This window comes from Echeneis naucrates, chromosome 10 (assembly GCF_900963305.1).
Source record: "Echeneis naucrates chromosome 10, fEcheNa1.1, whole genome shotgun sequence".
NCBI classification, from domain to species: Eukaryota; Metazoa; Chordata; class Actinopteri; order Carangiformes; family Echeneidae; genus Echeneis; species Echeneis naucrates.
Window position 1 is genome coordinate 16,958,752 of NC_042520.1, and position 20,792 is coordinate 16,979,543.

Consider the following 20,792-nt stretch of genomic DNA (forward strand, 5'->3'; position numbering starts at 1 on the left):
CTCTAAGATTAATAACCCCACTTTGTTCCCTTCTGACAACATCTGTGCTGTCAGAGGTTTTTGAGGGGTGTTTTGTGCGTCTTGTCAGTCATCTTACTGCACTGTACTTTTTGGAAGATATTTACTATACAATGCCTGTGTGCTTACTGACAGTGGAGGGAAGGCTAATTGGTTAAAAGGGAAAAAGTGGAGTTCAGCAGATGAACTGTGTAAAAGTCTAAGGATGAAATTACCAGGCTTTTCTGAAACACATGATCCTCACATTGAACTTTGTTTTTGTGCGCACACACGTGTGTTTTGACTTAACAAGCAACACTGTTATTTTACTTGTCCTCAAACTCGCTCTGTGGGTTTGATTGTGTGCACTGACGTGACCATGACTCTGACCCAAGCAGGTCCAAAGTTCCCTAAAAGGGATTGTTTCAGTTGTCCTCATGACTCGTTCAGTTGGCATACATCTTTTGTTGTCATTTGTCAGTTGATTATACAGAAATACTGTAAAATTAACCCACTAAAAATGATAAATAGGTAATGAAAAGGCATTTTACTCCCATGTGATCCAGAATATAGTTTAGATTTTAAATATATGAGTCTGAGAAAATTATTGGTTTCGTATTGTTTTTTGCAAAGTTCCTTGACTGTCATTTTACTGATTTTTTTTTTTTTTTTTTTTTTTTTTTTTTTTAAGGTAACTATTTACCTATAATTACTTGTTTTTATTTGTTTTTGTTTAGTTTTTTTCAATTCAAGCACAATGTTTTCATACGTAATGTAAAACAGAGTATTATAAATGCAAATTGCATTATAGTGTATCATTTAGTGGTACCTTTTTAAAATAGAAGTAAAATAGTAGAATTAATCTGAATAACAAGACTTTGGAATTGAATATTGGTGTTCTTTCACCCAAGCTAGTACAATTTTCAACCATGTCTTTTTCACAGACTGCAAAAGTTTCCCCTGACTTCATTGAGATATAAAAAAAGCTCTCTCTGGCTCACATGGCCCTTGCTTACTAATGTTTCCTGATTTGGAGGCGTATGGCTTGTGTGTCACAACTGGCAGTAGGTATAGATGCACATGTGGAACAGTTATCTTTCAATCTGAGCATCTAGGACAGAAGGAGCAGTTTTGAAAGGACACTGTAAGAAAATATATTTCATAAAAGAGGCAAATCATGAATGCAATCACTAACACAATGTGGAATATATTAATTATCTGTTGTTAAAACGACGAACTCATGACTTTCCTTGGCTTCTTATTAAACCTTTGCAGATTACGAATTTAAGGTTTCACATATTGTTTGTTGGTGGAGCTCTGGGATCACAAGAAAAAAGTTGTGTTTTTCTGCTCTTGTTATTCAACAGCTTTTGTAATGCCTCATAAGTGTTCAATGGAGTGCAGAACAGGAACTTGTTATGAAAAATTTCTGAGGAGCATTTTAAAGTAACCCCGGGATTACTTAAAAAGGAAGAACAATGTTCAGAGCTTGTTTTGGTGGAATTAGTCTTGTTTTCAGCTTTCAGCATGTTTGGGAGGGGAAGGAAGAAGCCTTACAGCATCATTCAACATGCACATCATGAATGTAAACTTCTCTTTGGCTGGTTGTGTAACAGTAATCCAGAGCTCTTGCCTGCACTTTCAATCTTTTATCTGCCATTGTGCCAGTGACATAAAATACAGTCCCAGTTAATATCTGTTTACTGCAGTTGAAGACCTAAAGCACACCAGGTGTACTGACCAAGTGACTGCATACTACAGTCTGTATTTCAAAGCCCTCCTGCCAGGAAATGTTATATTCTAATAGAGATCCACACCTGCTACTTGCTCACAATCACCAGGAGTTTCCTGCATGAACAGACGTCATTACTGGACTTAATATGATCCCATGTCTAAACGTGTCTGAGAGGACACTTTCCATTATGCTCAGCCTGGATTGCTGCCATTGTCAGGCAGATGGAGGCAATATTTTACTCTTTGCACCTCTCTGTCACCTGTTGTTCTGTACCTCATAAAAGACAGCTATGCGTTGGCTTTTACCGACCTCCTCTGGTTAAAAGGAGAACCAATCCACTATGGCGTTCACAGCAGCACAATGTCAATCACATGGCTCCCTCTAGTGGTGCTTTGAGGATATGAGCAGATACCAATACAGCCTCAAAAGCCCATGTCAGGCAGATGTGAACCCATCACCTCTGTAATGCAAAGTATTCAGAATTTCAACCTAATGTTTACCATACCTTTTGCTTTTCTCCAAAAAGAGCTGTATCATGTCTTTAGCTTGTTTATCATGCTGTAATGTTTGTCAGGATTTACCTATCATTTTGTAATGGTGTGGACTGACGAGGGTAATAGTTCTGTAAAAGACTTTTTACAGGCCAACAGAGCTGTAGAGATTAATCACACGTTGGTTTAACAAAAAATCCTTAAATAAACATTCATTTTAGATGGTTTTTAAACAGACTTGAACTTAAATCCATGTTTCTTTATATTACAGTAGAAAGGATAAATCTGATTATTGGCCCATATTTCTAATTATCATTAAATCCTGTAAGAAGAGTATAACCTCTGTGAAACCAGAATCTGACAGATCTTCTTCCTCAATTGTTTTCCACAATGAAACTGCTGGAATGGGGGGGACATCTCTTTATCACTCTGATTGTGGACTGTAGTTCGTTCAGTCAAAAGTACATTTCCGGAGGATTATAGTCCAAAACAGATTAAAAGATTATGTCCTGTCCAGCTTGTTCCAAAAACTACAGCTCTCAGCTATTTTGGCAAAATGTTTACTTTTTTTTTTTTTTTTTTGTTTAGTTGGTTTGTTTTTAAGAGGAAGCAGTCAGAACAGACAAATTCTGTTAGTTTTGGTCCTTTAACGACATTGGTTGCCAATCACATTGGTTATTTGTGTTTCCTGAAATCTTAGTGTGTTTGCTCTTATGTTTTTGTTTTGTTTTTTGGGTTTGTGTGTATATGTGTGTGTGATCCCCTGTGTGGTCTAATTTGCTCTTGTTGTTTGACAGGGTTTTGTCAAAGCCTGGAATGCAAAAGCACAAAATGAACACTCGGCAAACAAAACAACAGTTTTTATGTTCGAGTTATATCTCCCAGAGATACAAAAAAATAGAAAACATATATTACAAGTACAATGCAGTGTAAAAATCACAGTATAATTTATACATAAGGCACATGCTTTGAATTTATTAATCTCAGACAATTTTACAGTATTGACATCATGTTTCCTTCAGTTAGTGCCATTTGGCTGGAACGTTGCAGTCAGTTTGATCAGGAGACATGTGACCGGACAAGAGAAATGTCCGTGAAGAACGTAAAGTGCCACTTCATGCAGATGTTGTCAAAGTCCATGGGTTCACCACATTTATCCATTCTGTTGTTCACACTTTCCACCTTTATCTGGGTTTATGTTAAGTCTCTGTGTGGTCTGTGTCAGCGTGACTGCCCTCCAGACGGATGTCTTTATAAATAGGATCTTCATGAGCATCTGTTGCTTTTGTGGGGGTGTTTCGCTCATCCCGAGCATCAGACTCAGTATCTCCAGCTTCTGCACGTGCTGCGATGTCACCTGCGTGATTAACAGGTATTTGACAGGGCATGCTGTGGTCAGTATCCAAATCTGGGTCTCTCCCATCTGCTGCGTTGTGATAGAGTTGTAAAGTGTCATTGGAGCTGCTGGAGTCCGAGATTTGCTCCTTAGCTGTGTCAAAGGACTCAGTGAAAATGCTGTCACTGAATGATCGACTGGCAATTGTGCCTGTCTCAGATCTGTCACCATAAAGGCCTGTGTCAGGAGGTTGGTGATTGTGATCTTCTTTTCCATTCACCTCTCCATCATTACTGTCTACACATCTTGCCTCTGTGTCCACATGAAACATAGAGTTTTTCAGAAATGGGTCATCCTCATCCTTTTCAGCTTCAGGTATGGAGTCGAGGGTATTGTTCCTCTTAAACAACCTTTCTGTGTGTCCTACTTCACCATCTGAGTCCTCGTCCTTCTTTTGTTCAGGCTGTGTGTCTGTGTTGTCCATGTTGTCCTCTTCAACAGTGGTGCCTTCCTCTCCCACCAGAAATCTCTTTAGACTGCAGGCCCTGTCTCTGTAATGTTGGCACAGCTCAGTGTCTGGCATGTGGTTGCTGTGGATCTCTGCCAGCTTCATGTACACCACATACAGAGCCTCAGTGTTAGCCTGATCCTCCAAGGCTGCTGCCAAAGCCAACTGGAAGTAGCCCACTGCGTCGAAAGGATCCTGGACAGTGTACAGTGCAGAGGTCACAACAGGTCTCATTGAAATGAAACACTAGTCTTCACATTTGAGGGCTGAAGTCTGATAATCACCATTAGTTGTTCTATTGACTCCATATAAAGGTTCAGATAGTGTCACTGTTTCTCTGACAAGATCAAAAGGTTTTTTTGTTTTTTTTTTTGGGAGGGGGGGTTGTTCTTTAAAAACACCAAATACTTGTGAGACTGTGAGACTTATTCTGATATTAAGTCTGGAGTTTTGAAATTTGGTGAAGGGGGAAAAAATGGTTGTCTGCATTTTTGTCACATATTTAAAGTGGAGGGTGTTAATCTGAGGAATGTACTGCCCACATATGTACTGTTTGCAACACTGTTTGTGCAGCACTCAAATGTATTTGTGCTCTTTACCTTGAACATGTGCAGGGTAAGATTTCCCAGTCTGCAGTACACTTTAGTGTAGTAGCGGGCCTCCTTAGGGTCCTCCAGGACCGGGGGGCACAGGGACAGGGATTTGAGGTAGTAGTTTTCTGCCATTTCATACTGCCTTAGTTTGTAGTAAACTGTTGCCAGCCGGTGGTAAGCTGTCCTCTCATTCGTGCACACACCTGAGGAAAAACAACAACGGTGTCTGCTCCCAGCATGTGCCCGTATGAATTATGTTTATTGTTGGTGGCCAGTGTGTGGGATTTAGAGACATCTAGCAGTGAGGTTTCAGATTGCTTCTAACTGAATATACTCCCTTTCTCTTCTCTTATTTTTCCAGTCATGTTGGACAATCTACAGTGGGTATGAGGCAGCACAGTAATGCAAAAAGCTCTCTTTACTGTTTGTTTTATCCATTCTAGACTAGTGTAGAAGAAGTATGTTGATAGGAAGTGCTCATTCTAAGCATACAAGAAATCACATCCTGAATTTCAGGTGATAACAGACAATTGACTGCTCAATAATGAATCATTATCAGCCCATATCCTACACTCTGATTTTCCTTCAGGGCTTTCTCTTGCTCCGTACCAGTTTTACTGGCAATCTCAACAGCCAGCGTTGCGTACTGCAAAGCCTCCTCCTGGTCCCCCTGGTTCATCAAAAGCTCTGTCAGTTTACTCAGTAGCCGAAACTCTGAATGGATGTCATTGATGCTGCGTGCAAATGGCAGACCACCATCCTGAATGGCATACGGGCAACATGGTGAATTAGACCTGTGGCATCAGGACACTGTAGCTTTCATTTTTGTCAATTGCATTTCCTGTTGGATCCTCTTACCCTGAGGAAAGGCAGTGAAGCCATCCGGTTCCTGTGGCCTTTAAAGTAGACGTCTCCTGCCTCCTCATAGATGTTCATGGCAAAGTGAGGGTCATTCATCCTCAGGGCTGTCTTCACTGCTGCCTGTCAGTCAATATTGTGATGCATGAAACAAAGCTGTCTATAGTCTTCACCATCGCTGCCACAGTGTTGCTCCCACCCTTCATATAACCACTCCACCCAGCACACTGTCTCGTAGTCCCTCCTCCTCACCTGCAAGTACATGTCAGCCAGCTCGTCCTCCTGGATGAGGTAATATATACGCCCCACCTGCAGCCACGTCTCTGACTCTTCCTCTCTCTTTCCCAGATCAATAGAAATCCTCAGGCTCTGCTTGGTGTAGTCCAGAGACTTACGAGACGACCTGCACCCCACAGCACAACAATTTATTTATAGGGATGTTATGAACAAGAGGGGGAGAGACTGAGTGAGTGGGAAGGTAAGGCCATAAAAAAAAATCACCTCTCAGTGTTGAGTGACAGGTAGAGGCTGCTGAGGATTTCCAGATACTCTCCCTCCAATCTCTTGTCCTTCAGCTCTCTGGATACTGACACACAGTGCTCATAGTAGACGATACTCTGACCATACAGCAGCATGTCGGCATACAACCGACTTAGCACCTTGGCCACCACCATCTGACCTATGATATACAGGGTTTTAAATCAGAGGCACTGTGAATAAAAATAAATGGTTATGATGATACATTGGGCCAAATTATTTTTATTACATAATTATTTGTACAAGTAATATAATATATAATTCAATACACTGATATAATAGAATGTAAAGAAGGTTAGGGTTAGGGTCACATTTCAAATTTGACCGCACCTGTTTAGTACTTACTGTGTAGGTTTCGGGCATGTAATGCAATCAGTAGCCCCATTTCATAGCATGCCCTGATATCTTGACTCCTCCCACGATCTTTATAGCTCCGCCCCAACCAAAGATAGGTTTGAACATGTTCCTCATCTGTGGGTCTTTCCCATAGCTCCAAAAAAAGGTGCAGTGATCTGGTAAGACAATTATCACAATACAAGAGAAGTGGATCCTCTAGATTTTCTTGAGGCTTTCCTGCAGAACTAGACAGATTTCTTACCTGACGAGGAAGCGTTCTGCTAGCCAAGATGCCCCCACATTCAGTGCCAGGCAGCCCAAGTTTGCCAGTGCCAAGGCCTGGTTCCTCTGATCCCCACTCTCCCTGGAGATTACCAAGGCTGAGTAGAGATGGTGGCCTGCCTCTGGGATGTGGCCCTGTCTCCTCAGACACAGAGCCAAGAGGTTATGGATCACTCCTCGCTGTGTGGGACTGTCTGTGCCCTGGAGAGAGACGCAGATTACACATGACATTCATGTAAAAGTGGAACGTGTATTTTAAAGCGTTTCTACAAATGTTTTTGCTAACCAACATGGGTTGCTGTACCTGTAGTGATGTGAGTAGTGGCTGCAGGACACTCTGGGCCCTCTCAGCCTGTCCTGTCAAAACCAGCAGCCAGCTGAGCAGCACAGATGCCTGGAAGCTTTCCTCCTTATTCAGGTCGTCGCCTGTCTCCACAGCTTGTTGCGCACACTGCACTGCTTTGTTTAGAGTGTCATACTGCTGGTAGACTGAGGCCAAGCCCAAACACAGATCTCTTTGGGTTTTCATGTCCTCCCCCTGCTCAGCAATAGCCAGGGCTTGCTGAAGGTACACCACAATCTGGGCAGGGAGCAAAGAGGTTCCTTCCTTCCAGCACGGGTTCAGGCGGACAGAGTTTCTGATAAACAACTCAATCCTCTGGAAGGCGTCACGAAGGGAGTGGTCTTGTCTTGAGTCCAGGCTCAGAGAGGCCAGCACTAAATAAGGCATGTACTTACAGTGGTAAAGCAAGCTCAAGAGCCAGTTCAGGTCCAAAGGAGCTATGGGTTGACCCTCAGCAGCAGACAGAGATGCTGAGAGAAACTGAAGTCGCTCAACAAAGGGAAGAGCATCATCTGTCTTCTTGAGAAGCAAGAAGAGGCTTGAGATGAGGTAGCAGACGCGAGCCTCCAGGCTTTTTTCGCCAGTCACCACTGATCTCCTCAGGATCAGCTTGAGCAGCTCCACCTCATCCACAGAGGTGAAGCTGTGGCTAGGGAGACAAATGAGCAGAGTGCTGGCCTTCTCCAAAGTCTGAGGCAGTTTATCTGTCATCCGCTGCTTCAGGTAGATGGCAGTGAGGTTTGTGAAGAGGGCGATGAGAAGCGGCATGTCAAAAAAACTGTCGACAGAAACGCTCAGAGCCTCCTCATAGTACACCCGTGCCTGAGGAAAAGAGGAAATATGCACAGCATGAAGGAGCTGATTACAAACAGCATCAGTTTTATCCCCACTGTTGTGATAAGACCGGCAATGTACTATATTGTGATATGTGTTTGCATCAAATTGTCAACATACATTAATCTTACAAACCTGGGAGAGTTTCAGCTTCCTGGCACAGAGCCTTCCCAGGAGGAAGCATGCGCGTCGGTGTGCCCAGTGCATGCCCGTCCTCTTGGCACACTCCCTAACACTCTCAAGGTGCCCTGAGAGCTCATCCTCAGTCCTACCACTGAAGGTCACCCACAGGAAGGAATACTGCAGGTCATACAGGGGCCAGAAGTCTTCCTGGAACAAAATGACAAAAACAATATTTTAGACTAGCAAAAGCAAAGAAAAAAAAAAAAAAAGTTCATGGGACTGACTCCCATCACCGAAAAAGGATCATCAAAACCAGGAACAGTTGTTGGCATTGTTGATGGTATTGATGTGGACTTATTTCTTCTGAAAAGATGAAAGTGAACACTGCTTGATAGATAGTGTTGATTGACAGACAAGAAGAGATTTATCTGCTGAGAGTGTTGTCATGAAAGTCATTTATGTAGTACGCAGATGTCCAACTTCCTTCCTCCTGAGAGAAAATCGGTGATAAATGAAAAGTTTAAATAGTTACAGTCTGCAAGGAGTTAAAAATCTAAGAGCAATAGTGGTGTTTGAGAGGTTGTTGTTCATTGTACTCACAGGATTATTTACTGATAACAATGTGATCATGCAGTTACGAAAAAGAACTGATTTCTTTCTGTCATTTACACCAAGTTGGAAGAATTTATTTGTTTATACATATATTTTTTACTGACTTGGAAGTGTGTTTGGTTGAGCAGGGTCAGTGTGGGATCACTGAGGTCAGACTCGTCCCCCTCCCAGCTGTTCTCCTCCAGGAACAGAGGTGGATCTTCCTGAAACTCCAAATCCAGTTCCCTGTATGTGTCATCCAGAGCGAAGGACAGACGCTCTCCCTGGGGTGGCAGAGGATTGTGGGAGTGACAGGAGGACAGACGGGGAGAGGAGTGGGAGACAGAGGTCCTTGGTGAGGACTGGCAGGGGGGTGTCCCTACACTTTTCTCTGACATGACACTCTGACGTGCGCTTGAAAGAAACTTGTGATCTGTGGGGAGAAAAATATGTCAGCACACAGAAGACACATTGAATTGAATGAGATCTAATTTTTAAAGATATCCAGACACATTATGCTTGCAAATAGCTGATTTCAGCAATAACTTGTAAAGCATTACCATGTTTGGGCTGATTCCTGATGTACATGAAGTCTGTCTCATCCAGTCTGTCTGGAAACACACAAGTTAAATCAATTAAAGAGTCAGTTTTCCACTTGGGACTAGACATGGAAACCTCAAAATGAATGAAACAGGACCACAAACATGAGCTGCGCATCGAATCAGACATGACCTATATTTCAGTAATGACACTGGCACGACCCCCTTTTTTCTCTGCCCAACACAAGGGAAGACATGTCATGATCATGGTTTGTTTACCTAGCCTGTACACAGAGCTGATGTCAGATGAGAAGAGTCTTTCCAGTAGGCTGCTATCATTTGGCTCTGAGCTACATGGATGAACCTGAGCCAGGCAGGCCCTCTCCTCCTCAGTCAGAAAGACCAATTGTTTGTCTCTGCACAGGGGAACAAAGACAGCATTATCATCTTGGCTGTCTCTCCCGCCTCCTCATAGGATCCACCATGTCCAGACTGCAGATATGCTGAGCAGCATTTCATTAAATATTAGTGGAAAAAAATAAATAAGCAGTAACTAATGTGCTTTGAGCAAGATAAAGTGCTTTCGGATTAAAATGAGACATAGCCTCATCAGACAACTAAGTTCATGCCATTGTACAACTAACTTACAGGGGCTTGATGTCCAGAGGTTTGACATGGGCCTTGTGTATAAAGCCAGTGTGTCCTGTGGATGTGTGTCTTCCTATGAAGATGCCCAGGCCTCGGACGAGTAGACCCTGAATCTCCACGATGTCACCTTGGCTCAGCTGGAGCTCATCCAGCCCCATGGGGTAGTAGTCAACCGCTGCTACGCAGGTACCAGTGACTGAGATATTTGATAAGAACAGGTTTGAGAATTGACAGGATAAGTTATAAAAGGAGAAATGGCTTATTAGCTAAAAAAATGGCCAATGTGACAAAGCTTTGATTACAGCAGTAAGACAATATGTTAAAGTTCTGGGCCATAAAACCATAATAGACACGTCATGTGATATTCATAATATCTATGTATCCATTTTTCATATAAATGCGTATTGCAGGCTTAAAGAAATATGCAAATGTGATTTAAAAAATCTTTTAAGTTGGCAGAAATGTGCAATGTAATATTCTATGTAGGGAGTGAGGGATACATTGTGGTCATTCTTAATGCTAACACAAGAAGGCACCAAAGTAACAACACCACACTGGCTTTAAAACATCATTGCTTGGATTTCTATGTTAGGCTACCAATCCACAGTACAGTGAGTCTTTTTTGTGAAGATATGCTACTGTCTATGTGTGCATGGGGTTACCAAACGGATGCTCAAATGGTTCCTTTTCACTTGGTGAGCATTCAGCAGAGCCAGGGTACTTCCTCAGGAACCACCTGACCAAACAGGAAGCACCGTCCCTTAATGCGCACAAACGTCTACCATTTTCCATTTATTCAGCCAAAAGTTTTGACAGGAGATTGTGATAATGCCGCTGATTCTAAAGAAAAGTGGCACTTCACAGGACACAGAGTGACTCACTGATAGAAGGGGTAGGGCAGGGGCTGCATGGCGTCGACTGGCACCAGGCCGTGCTTTCCTGTGGACAGCATGGTGCCCTCCCACATGTTGTCCTGACCCGTGTCCTTCACCATCAGCAGGTCATTCTTTTTGAATGACAGCTGCTCCTCCTCCTCCTCGTCCCGCTCGCTCCTCGTGAACAGTGCCTTTGCAAAGAAGGATCCTGTAAAGAGACTTGTTTGAATAGGCACTAGTAGAACGGTACAACCCCTTCCACCACACAGAAGGCTACATGCACGCACACAGCAAGCAAGCAGGTATAAAACCAGACATAAGGTGCATTCTGGAAGTAGTTTTGTGGTGATTAAAAATCCCCAGGTTTAAGTTAAAGATCAGCAAGACTGCTACAGCTACTGCGCCCTCATTCAGTCACTTACAAATGATAGATGTTTTATTACCCCACTAATGTAATTCCCATCACTATTTGCCAGCACTGCAGTCTTATTGCACGTGTTGGTGAAGCTTTTTGTCTGGCAGTAATGTTCAAGAGAAAGAAGAGATGCCTGTGTAGTGCAGACAGGACAGAATCCATATACATTAGTGAAGAAAAACAGCGTAATAGTTTTGATTTATTCAACATTAACATTTAATGATAACTGATACAAAATCAGTTACAAAATTCAATGATATTGCTAGTCTGTAATAATAGAACTGAAATGCATTTCTATGATATGTCGAAGTCGCAACCAGTGGTCAATTCATTGTCTAATGTTTTTTTAAAATTGATAAGTTAGAAGGGAGATAAAATGTCAGCTACAATCAGTTTCTCTAAAACTGAAGTGGCCAGATTTAGATTGTGCCTGACAAAAGCTAATAAATAATTTATAGAGAAAGAAAATTAACATTTACACTAACTTAACATCAACCAACTAACATACTTAACCATGGCTGTGATTTTAAAGGATGTGAATGCATATGTGAATATATAATTGTCATTGTTCTCAATAGCTGAGCACAAATTGTGGATATACTCATATTTATGACTGTATTTCAGTTTTTGAAGAAATGAATCAGTAAAATGCAAATGATAATTTTTACCTACTTTAATTACTATACACCATTTTACTCTGTCTCCGTGTTAGTAATAAAGCTGGTCATAAAAAGCTCACCAAACTTCCCTTAGCTGTTTTCACAGCACAAAGTTACTGACCTTCCTGGAGTAAAAGGCCCAGGTAAAGGGTGGCTAGATGTTCTTCATCCACGCTGACCTTGATCTCCAGGTCACTGAGGAGCTCCGGATCCAGCCAGATGGACTGATCACACAGGAAGTTCTCCAAGCAGCGAGCCACGTAGCCTGTAACAGATCATGTGCACGACTCCATTTCAAATACCAATAATATCACTGTGTCCACAACAACAAAACCTTGTTACCCAACCAGGAAGAACAAAATGTTAAAAATACACTAATCCAAATCTGCACAGTCTTTGAATTCTCAGAATACTTGCTTTCAAATGCTACGTTTTTATTCACATTTCTTTTTTTTTACAAACTAAATAAGTGTCAATCAAAGTGCTGTTTGCTCTTTCTTTAGGACTCTATAGCTTTGAATTCTTTTAGGCATTAGGGTGGCAGTGACTGCAACACATCACACTTAAGCAAACCCATAATTATCTTTGGTTTCTGATTCAGATGTTAAAACCTGATCACAATTTTCTAAACCACCTCAAGAAGGGTGACAAAGCATAAGTATAAAAACTGTCTTGTGAAAAAGCAAAACTATGAATGGCTCCCTGTAAGAAGAGATTGACTGTGGTTCCTTACCCAATGCTAGATAAGTAGAAAATTTCCATATTTCCTCCACAGTCTTGAATGTGAGCACAAAGCTGTCCTTCTCAGCATGGACAGACACCAGGCGTGCAGACAAGTCCTGCAGAAGCAAAATCTCATGTTTCATTCACAGAGCTGCCATCTAGAAATTACATCTGAGTCCTCGTTATGATATATTAGATAGTAAAGCTTATGTAATGCATTGCCTGGCATTGACTCTCACTCACTTTAAAGAGCTGGATGACGTCCTGGCTGTTGCTCTCCACGACACGCAGTCGTGTGCGCAGTGCCTCCTGCAGGCTTCGGTCGGGGCCTTTGCTGGAGCGCCTCTGCCCACTGAACAGGAGCAGGATTTCTAAGGAAAAGGTGAGAATAATTCTGTGATCAATCCCTTTTACATTAGATTGTTCTTCCTCTGGAATAATGTGGAATAGAGCAAAATCCAAAGCAGAAAAGCTTAAATAAAGTCTTCATAGAGAATGAGAGAGGGGGGGCCAGCATCCATTCTGTAACCAATAAGAGAATAAACAAAGAAAAACAATTTGTAATCCTTTTAGTCCTTTTGTTAGTTAAATTAATTCATCACACTTGTATAAAGAGGTTTTTGTATTTTGTTCTGTGTGTAGTCACTGAAAATAGATGGAAGAAAATCACATTCAAACTCAATTTCAATATTCTCAAAATAGGAGAAAAAAAAAAAGAACTTTCAAGAGTTCATTAAAAATTTGATCAGAGAGCTCGTGTTTCTCTGAGATGTGAGCTAGTCCCAAAGGAACATCTTAGCTATTAGGCCTCTTGCTGGACTCTTAGTGTGTCCATTTAAATCCATTTCAGAATAGGAACCTGGGGGAATGTGATGGATGAAACTAAACTGCTGAGCTAGAAAAACATTAGTAGACAGGGAAATGTGTGCCATCATTATGCATAAACGTAACTGCATGGGGAATAGTTTAGTGTATGAAATATAAGCAGTTCAGGCCAGCTGAAATCAGGCAGTGGGCTATAGTGAAATTATCATTACACGTACCTGAGGAGAATTTCTCTCCCAGCGACACTGAACTGTTCCTAAAGGAGGTTTCTTTCCTCTTCCAGTAGCTGTCAGGCTCCACCCCTCCTTCCCCTGACTCCACCACAGGACCATCCTCCTCCTCGACTGCACCTTCAATCCAAATCAAGCTGCTGGATCAACTACAGATTGTGATCTTTTCTGGACCAAGGCCAAAAGGTGAACCAACAGGACATGACTTTTATTTATGACCACAAGTAGAAAGTTGGAATCTGGGCTTGGTTAAGACAGTGTTTCCTAAACAGTAAGTTGTATTTAGGGTTTTGTCTTTGTCTTGTTGGATAAAGACAAGTGAGTAGTATGTGGAAACAAAATCACAATGAAAATCTGGGATGGTGTGGATATTTAAAGGAAAAGATTAACAGATGGCGAGGATGATATTGCTCTTTGGCCCTTTGAGTCTATATGTATTCAGTCATATGGTGCCAGGTGGACTTGTATATTGGATCAGTAGCTCCACATATCGCTTCACTCACTCCTATCTTTCTTTAATGTATTCCCGATGTTATTATTTTACTTAATTTTACTCTACTAATTGTATAAAGTGGATATGTTCCACGATTTATTTAATGAAACCAATCTTTCACTTAGATTGTTTTGGTCAAGTTGCAATTAGTGCTTTCTCTTGGAGGTGCTGATGCTAGACTTTCCATTCATTTATCCATTACATCTAGCTAAGTATAATTATATTCCATCGGCATTAACCTTCACCTCAGCACATAAACAGGATCTTAATGGTTCTAAAAACCTAAAAATATCAGTCAGATGCATTTAATAGCTGGCTATAGCTGTAAAGTTGGGACATGTTTCCCCTGGTTTGTTCCATTGTGCAGGGAGGATGTCCCAAACACTTCCTCGGTTTGAACACAGCTCCTTCCTAAACAAGCCATATTTTTTTGTCCTCAGAATTAATAGAGGAGCAGTCATTCATAATATGCTTTTCAATTTGACACACAATTTGACAGTTTGATACTCTACCTTGAGTCATGATGTCATTTCCTGAGAAGTGGTCATTTGTTCCCCCGAGAGTGTATGGTGGTTCCCTCCAAAGAGCATCCAGCTCAGCAGGAGAGATGTCTATATAAAGGGAAACAAATCAATGTTGGTCATGATCATAAACAAGATATTCATTCCTTTTTAATTCACTAATCATCAAATACTTCAAATGTTTGCACACAGTTGGACTTTCAAATCCATGTATCTCAATGGAAAACTTACTTATCTTTATTAATGAGCATTTGACAAGACCACTGATAACACTCCAATGTTTGTATGGTAGATGTGAAACTACAGCTGCTGTACTTGCATAAACTCAAAATCATATGTGAAGTACATCTACTAAACTGCAGTGTAGATATATTTTTGCTGGTGGCAGTACTTCCAGGCAAATAGCAAAGACTCAACGTGAATGAGCTTCATAGGTGTTTATAGTGATCGAGTTCAGACAAGCTGTCGATTTAAAGTGCACTTACTGACTCAAAGTAAAGCTGCTGGTTGTATTGTTACTCTGCAGGTCATACAATTGTACTGACCTCCTCATCTCAGAAAGAAAGTGTTTATTCCTCAAAGTATTGAACTACTCAGAAAACACAGAAAATAGGCTGCCAGGAAGGAGAGAGAGTTAGAGTCACTGGGGTGGGTGCAGCAATTCTTATTGGAGACACCAAATCAGAGCTGTTGGTTAGTGTGAGGAGTTATTGGGATGTGGGGGGGACGCAACAATCACATTGGTGGAACAGACGCACAGTTGCGCTGACATCAGTAAAAGCTTCTGGCTCAAATAAATGCCCTGCCCCTGACTTCTGAGAGCACTCTTTATTTAAGAATAGTCACATGTTTTCAGCAATAGGTGTCAGACACCATTTTTAAATGATTAAAGAAACTGTAACTCAAATTGTGACAAAAATTGTGATGATTTTCATCAAAATTCCAAAATTCAACATGCTTTATCAGTGCAAAAACACAGCAGAGCAGTATTATCTTGGCGCAAGGCATTCATAACAGGACAACAGGGTGCACAATTCAGCAACAGAATGCAACATGATATAAGGCTGAAAGGCGACAACAGCCTTTTCTTTTCCTACACAGAGCACGGTTAGCGTCAACAGGACTGCTTGAGTCAACACAAGCACAGTCATGCTGCTGAAGTACAGAAACACAACATGCCCTTTTTACCTTCTTGGCTAAATGTGATACCCATGTTGTATATAGACCTACGTGGCTGCCTATCTGAATGCAGCAGTCCGTCTCATGACGGCACAGTAGTAGCACAGAGACAGACTGGGACAGACCTGTGAAGGAGGAGAGGAAGACTTTGATAAGCGGTCCACAGCAGGAAGAGTTGAGCAGTGGTCGGCAGCAACAAGACGCCATCTGGCCCAAGAGCCGGACGCTCCCAGAGATCAATGCCATCCCATCAGCCCCCCCTCACCCCCCTCCCAGTCCCTTTAACAACAACTCACTCTCTTCCTCTCTGTTGGACAAGCCTCCACTTCCTTTCCTATTTCTGTGGTGCCTTTCCTGCCCTAAACTCTCTGCCTTTCCACCAGTTAGTGTGAACTGGATGTGGGTGGATGTGTGTCCTCTGTCCCTCTGGAGGCCTTATCTCTTATTCTTCTCCTCGATCTGTCCAGATGTACTTCTCCTTATAACCTCTCTCTCTCTCTCTCTCTCTCTCTGTCTGCATCTCCCTCCTCCCACCAGCATCTCTCTCTTCAGTAGCTGCCCGGTTAGTAAGTGAATGCACAAAGCACTCAGTCCGATTGGTATGAGTGTGTGGGGGGCAGGCCTCATTGAGAGTTTCTCAGTGTGTTGTGTATCTGTCCAGTTAGTGAAAATATGCGTAGAATGTGTGTCACAAAGACAATGTGTGAGTCTCTCGCTTGGAGAATGTATTGCTGCTCCAATGTAAGGCAATGCCACCCAGGGACAGGCTGCAAGGTCACTGGGAGGGAGGTTGCCTGGTAGCGCAGATCACGGATCAAAACAGCTCTGCTGTCTGGCATTAGACAGGTAAAGCACAGACAGATGACAACACAATGTCCTACTCAGAGAAGTTCATGGAAGGTCCTATATGGATTCACAAGATTGCACAGGACAGCTAAAGCAGTAGTGGCTCACTTCAGAGTGAAAAACATTTTTAAAAAGCTGGCATTATGATATTCTCTTAAAAAACACAGGTAACTGTAGTTTGATAGTGTTAAACCAGCACAATTGCCCAATAATGCTCCAGCACAGCATGTTCACTCAGGCAGTAACACATTATCTAGTTCATGCAAAAAATTTAACGCCACATTAGTGTGATATTCCATCATCTCCGTGTGTCATAACGATATATTACTGGTAGCTTTCATGTTTAACTTATGTATTATGGTCTGGAGTAACCAACTGGAAAATTAATTTATTCCTCATCTAACTGCAATAACTGATTTTTGCGAACACAACACTGATATCATTGTCTTCTAAGTTGATATGGTGAACTCATTCATGTACATTTGCTTATTTAAACATCTTGCAGCCCCAGAGCAACATCCACCTGCATTATAAGCTATTTGACCACTGACCACTTGGTCTTGGATATACACACTTGTATAGCTCAGTTTTTTTGGCCCTCCCAAACCCTCGAGGAAATATATAGGCATTTGCTCAGCGCACCGCTTTCTTCATCAACTAATTTGTCTGCTTTATATGCTGAACAGGTTTTCAGAGGCCTTCAGCTGAAAAGGTAACACTTTGAGGGTACAGGAAGTGAAAGTAGAAGTTATAAAAGGCCCCTGAGCAACATCACGTTTTCAGGAAAGCTTCAAGTGAGTCGCTCTTATAAAGTGAGAATATAGCCTATGAATTAACATGTTACGAAGGCATTGCTTATTATTGCTGGCGACAGTGAGTGAAAAGAGGAATAAAGTCTGATGCTGAACTCACTTTACTCTAGGCTTTTAACAGCTGTTGTTAACACTAAGTTTCAATAATAAAAAGTTATAAATAATTATTCAAAATTACCTCTTAAATTACAAATGTGATTATTTCATGTGTCAGAGGCAACTACTCAGCTTAAGATACTTTATTGATTAAACAGCTTATGATCAAGTTTAAAAAGGAAACTTTATTTAATCTTAGATTCACATTCAGTGTTTACCAGATTTCAAGTCCTATTTATCCTTATCTGCATGTGTATTTGAACGCCACAGTTTTCGACATTTCTCTGAGGGCTAATATTTTTCAAAAGTTACATTAAAGTTAACTGATCTGGCAAACGTAAAAGTATTCATAAAGGGGACACAACAGCCAATCTGATGGTGTGATGGAGATAACATATTGAACACAGAGACAGAGATGCTCTATGCCAGACACATTGTGTGACCTTTGTCAGCTGTCACCGCGCAGATGACGAAAAACAAATGCATACAAAGTCTCCCTCATTTATGCCCCGATCATTCTGCTGTTTTAGCACAGTGGAGACAAAGAGCCTGGTATTCCTGTCTTGTCCAGTCTCTTCATCTTGTTTATGTGGCGGCTGAATGGTCATGACTGAATGTGTGTGTGTGTGTGTGCGCATTTTGTGAAGCAGAAAGCTGTAAACAGGGTGAAGGCGTGTCGTGGCATATCCTGATACACATAGAGCAACTGATTCTGTCTAATCTAATAAACAGACTGCTCAAGGCCAATAGCTGCAGTCACATGCTTTGTCTTTGTTATCACCAAGAACTACACAAGCGGCCACGGCTGTCTCCAGTGACATACAAAGATTTAGCAACAATGCAATCAAGATTGTGGTGATGCTGTATAACTCTCTGTCCTCATTACTAAACACCTGTGGTTGTTGCCATTGTTTCCTCCCAGCTGGAGTGTAAAACTCTTCCGTTTTCCACTGCCTCACTACAGTCTCTTTTGGACAATACATATAATTACAAACAAGTTAATCCACAAACACAGCACAACAGAGTTTTGATGAGTCCCAGTGACCGCATACCATTAATGACCTGACAGTTAGCCACAGCAAAACCCGTCTCTTTTATTGTGACACTCGACAGTCCATGACAATAACATTTTGACCCTAATAAGAAACGTGTGGTGTCAGCAGTGAGTGACTGTGTTTAAAAAGCGTGCCCAGCAGGGATGATTTGAGGTGTTTGTGGCTGTGAATGTGTGTGTAAAGTTTGTAGATTTGGAATATGTGGTGCATGAGTTAGCGGAGTGTAATATGAGACTGGGGTATGGGACTCTAAGTTTAGACTAACCCCCCTGTTAACTCACTCACATGCCTGTGTGTCTCAGACTGAGCTCCCTGCAGGGAGATTCCCACACTGTCGCATAGTAGCATTTGTGCAACAGTGAAACAAACACTGTGGCATCATAATGACAAATTCATTTCACTTTTTGGATAGATCTGTTTTATTTCAACAATCTAGCACCTGTTCATTCATTAGAAACTGAAGATAAAGTCTCTTTTTCTGTTCTCCAGGAGCATAAATAAAATCATTTTATAAAACTAATAGTAAAGAAAGTGCAGTGACTACATGATATTTAGTGGCCATTTATTTTTCCATCCTATAAACTGTTCACATGCCTCAACTTTATGGTTATGTGACAAAGTGCAAAGTACAACCATGGTAAGCCCGCTACATAGTAGAAAGTTCATGACACAGTGAGAATCATGCATTAAAGGCAACAAAAAACAAGCCTTACCTCTGTGTTGCCAGCGGCTATCCCTTCTCAGTTCTTTCCTCAAGTGTGTGGCAGAGTATTTGTGCGTATCTATGTATCACTGTCTACACAGTGTGTTTCTGTGTGTGGTTTGTGTCTCATGACAGCTGCTGAAACTGCTGCTGTTCTCTGATCTCAGTAAGTCCCAGAAGCACCAGGGGAAAAAACAGAAAGAGAAAATATGAGTGAGAGTCAGCAAGTGTGTGTGTGTGTGTGTGTGTGTGTGTGTGTGTGTGTGTGTTTGAGTACCAGAGAGGCTATCCCAGGCAGCATGTCACTGAGGAAGTTTTCTTTTGCTGATAACTCCTCCCATCTTGTATTTGGAATGAGGGTGCAGGCTGTCTCCTCTCCCTCCCCCTCTTCCCCCCAACCATCTATGACTCCACAACAGGACTTACAGAGTATGAAGGTGTCATCTTATAATTACAATTGAGTCTTCGTTAAACTATGAAACCCAGATAATTATTCAACAAGCTTCCTATTTAACTCAGTGAAAACACAAAAAGAATTCAGTTCCTCATTCTACAACACCAGTTGCACTAGTTTGGTTTGGCACACCCACAATCAGATGACGGGCAGGTAATCAGCTGGTTTATACAGTTTTACAGTCCATACCTGACAAATCACTTGTCTTCATTCCAAAGGTGTGTAGTCCTGCAAGTCAAATTACGCATAGCACAAACATTCCTCCAGGTGAACAATATGTGCAGTGCCTGCAAATGTGAAGTGTTTATGCTTATGTGCTACATGACAGCACAAAAAATGGATATCCCAGTGACCTCTTTTCATCTTTGACGCTCTTTCACTTTTTGGGTCATGTCCACCCTACTCTGTGTGTATGATTCGCCCCCACCACCCCTCTTTAGTTAAATATAAACTCTGAGACTGATTGTGTATCCCCAGCCCCCGCTGCACCATGACAAAGTCACCCTGAACACAGAATATCAGCCCTGTACTGCACATGTGATCACGCAATTGGCTATGCAAGGCTGCAGGACACAGACCATTTATTCTGCTCTGTTTGCAAATATGTGTGCGTTTGTGTGCGCGTGTCTGTTCATGTATGTTTGTGTGTTGCAGAGAGGGAATGTGAGTGTATTAAAAGCACACAGCAAATTACACATAGACAGAGCTACAAGGAGCAGCGTAACGTTGCGGGCTGGCTGGTGGGGAGCGTGTGTACTTTCCCCAGGCTGTGTGTCTGGACAAAGGGCAAGGGTTAGTGGACACACGGCCTGAGCATGACTGACAAACAAAAGCCACACTACCTCCAATAGAAAAACACTAGGAGAATGAGCAGGAAGAACACATCTGGACTGCAGCAAAACAGGATCATGTCATGTATTCAGCTGTTCCAAAGGTATACTTTTTCTCCGCCTGGACTGTTGAATAAAACTGTTTCCATTAGAAGGGCAATGATGTCAAGAGTGTGAAATTATTTCATCAGTAACACATATCAGGGGGATGTTGTTGATTAAGGGGCACTGGCATCTTTGTGGGCAGTGACAGCACCGATGGGCTCCTGCCCCATTGCCTTCAGTGCACAGGAAGGCCGACTTCCTGTTTTTCTGACTCATTAGT

The 20,792-nt window shown here is 41.9% G+C and overlaps 1 protein-coding gene across 4 annotated transcripts; it reads right to left on the reverse strand.

The window, feature by feature from the left end:
- Nucleotides 1–2,777: 2,777 nt before the first annotated feature.
- sh3tc2 (SH3 domain and tetratricopeptide repeats 2) lies at nucleotides 2,778–19,555 on the reverse strand. 4 transcript variants are annotated; one of them, XM_029513021.1, is made up of 23 exons: nucleotides 19,461–19,555; nucleotides 19,194–19,340; nucleotides 14,484–14,582; nucleotides 13,467–13,598; nucleotides 12,667–12,794; nucleotides 12,434–12,539; nucleotides 11,822–11,965; nucleotides 10,633–10,834; nucleotides 10,414–10,487; nucleotides 9,752–9,947; nucleotides 9,383–9,519; nucleotides 9,125–9,175; nucleotides 8,690–8,997; nucleotides 7,986–8,180; nucleotides 6,978–7,838; nucleotides 6,654–6,874; nucleotides 6,401–6,567; nucleotides 6,020–6,197; nucleotides 5,771–5,921; nucleotides 5,519–5,641; nucleotides 5,270–5,420; nucleotides 4,667–4,863; nucleotides 2,778–4,262 (listed from the first exon to the last, which is right to left on the reverse strand). In XM_029513021.1, the coding sequence occupies exons 3-23, from the start codon at nucleotides 14,491–14,493 to the stop codon at nucleotides 3,423–3,425; spliced, it is 4,572 nt and encodes a 1,523-aa protein (XP_029368881.1). In that variant the 5' UTR covers nucleotides 14,494–14,582; nucleotides 19,194–19,340; nucleotides 19,461–19,555; the 3' UTR covers nucleotides 2,778–3,422. The 4 variants fall into 4 exon arrangements, with proteins under 4 accessions (XP_029368881.1, XP_029368880.1, XP_029368883.1 ...); XM_029513020.1 differs by lacking the exon at nucleotides 19,461–19,555 and having other exon boundaries at nucleotides 19,194–19,446; XM_029513023.1 differs by lacking the exons at nucleotides 12,434–12,539; nucleotides 12,667–12,794; nucleotides 13,467–13,598; ... (1 more) ...; nucleotides 19,194–19,340; nucleotides 19,461–19,555 and having other exon boundaries at nucleotides 10,633–10,817; nucleotides 11,822–11,929.
- Nucleotides 19,556–20,792: the final 1,237 nt, after the last annotated feature.

What these genes read in the sequence shown, in the direction of transcription:
- sh3tc2 (XM_029513021.1), bottom strand. An exon ending in GGAAGCTGAAACTCTCCCAG is followed by an intron (nt 7,839 to 7,985) that starts GTTTGTAAGATT and finishes TCTTTTCCTCAG; the next exon opens with GCACGGGTGTACTATGAGGA. An exon ending in CTTCACTGCCTTTCCTCAGG is followed by an intron (nt 5,421 to 5,518) that starts GTAAGAGGATCC and finishes TATGCCATTCAG; the next exon opens with GATGGTGGTCTGCCATTTGC.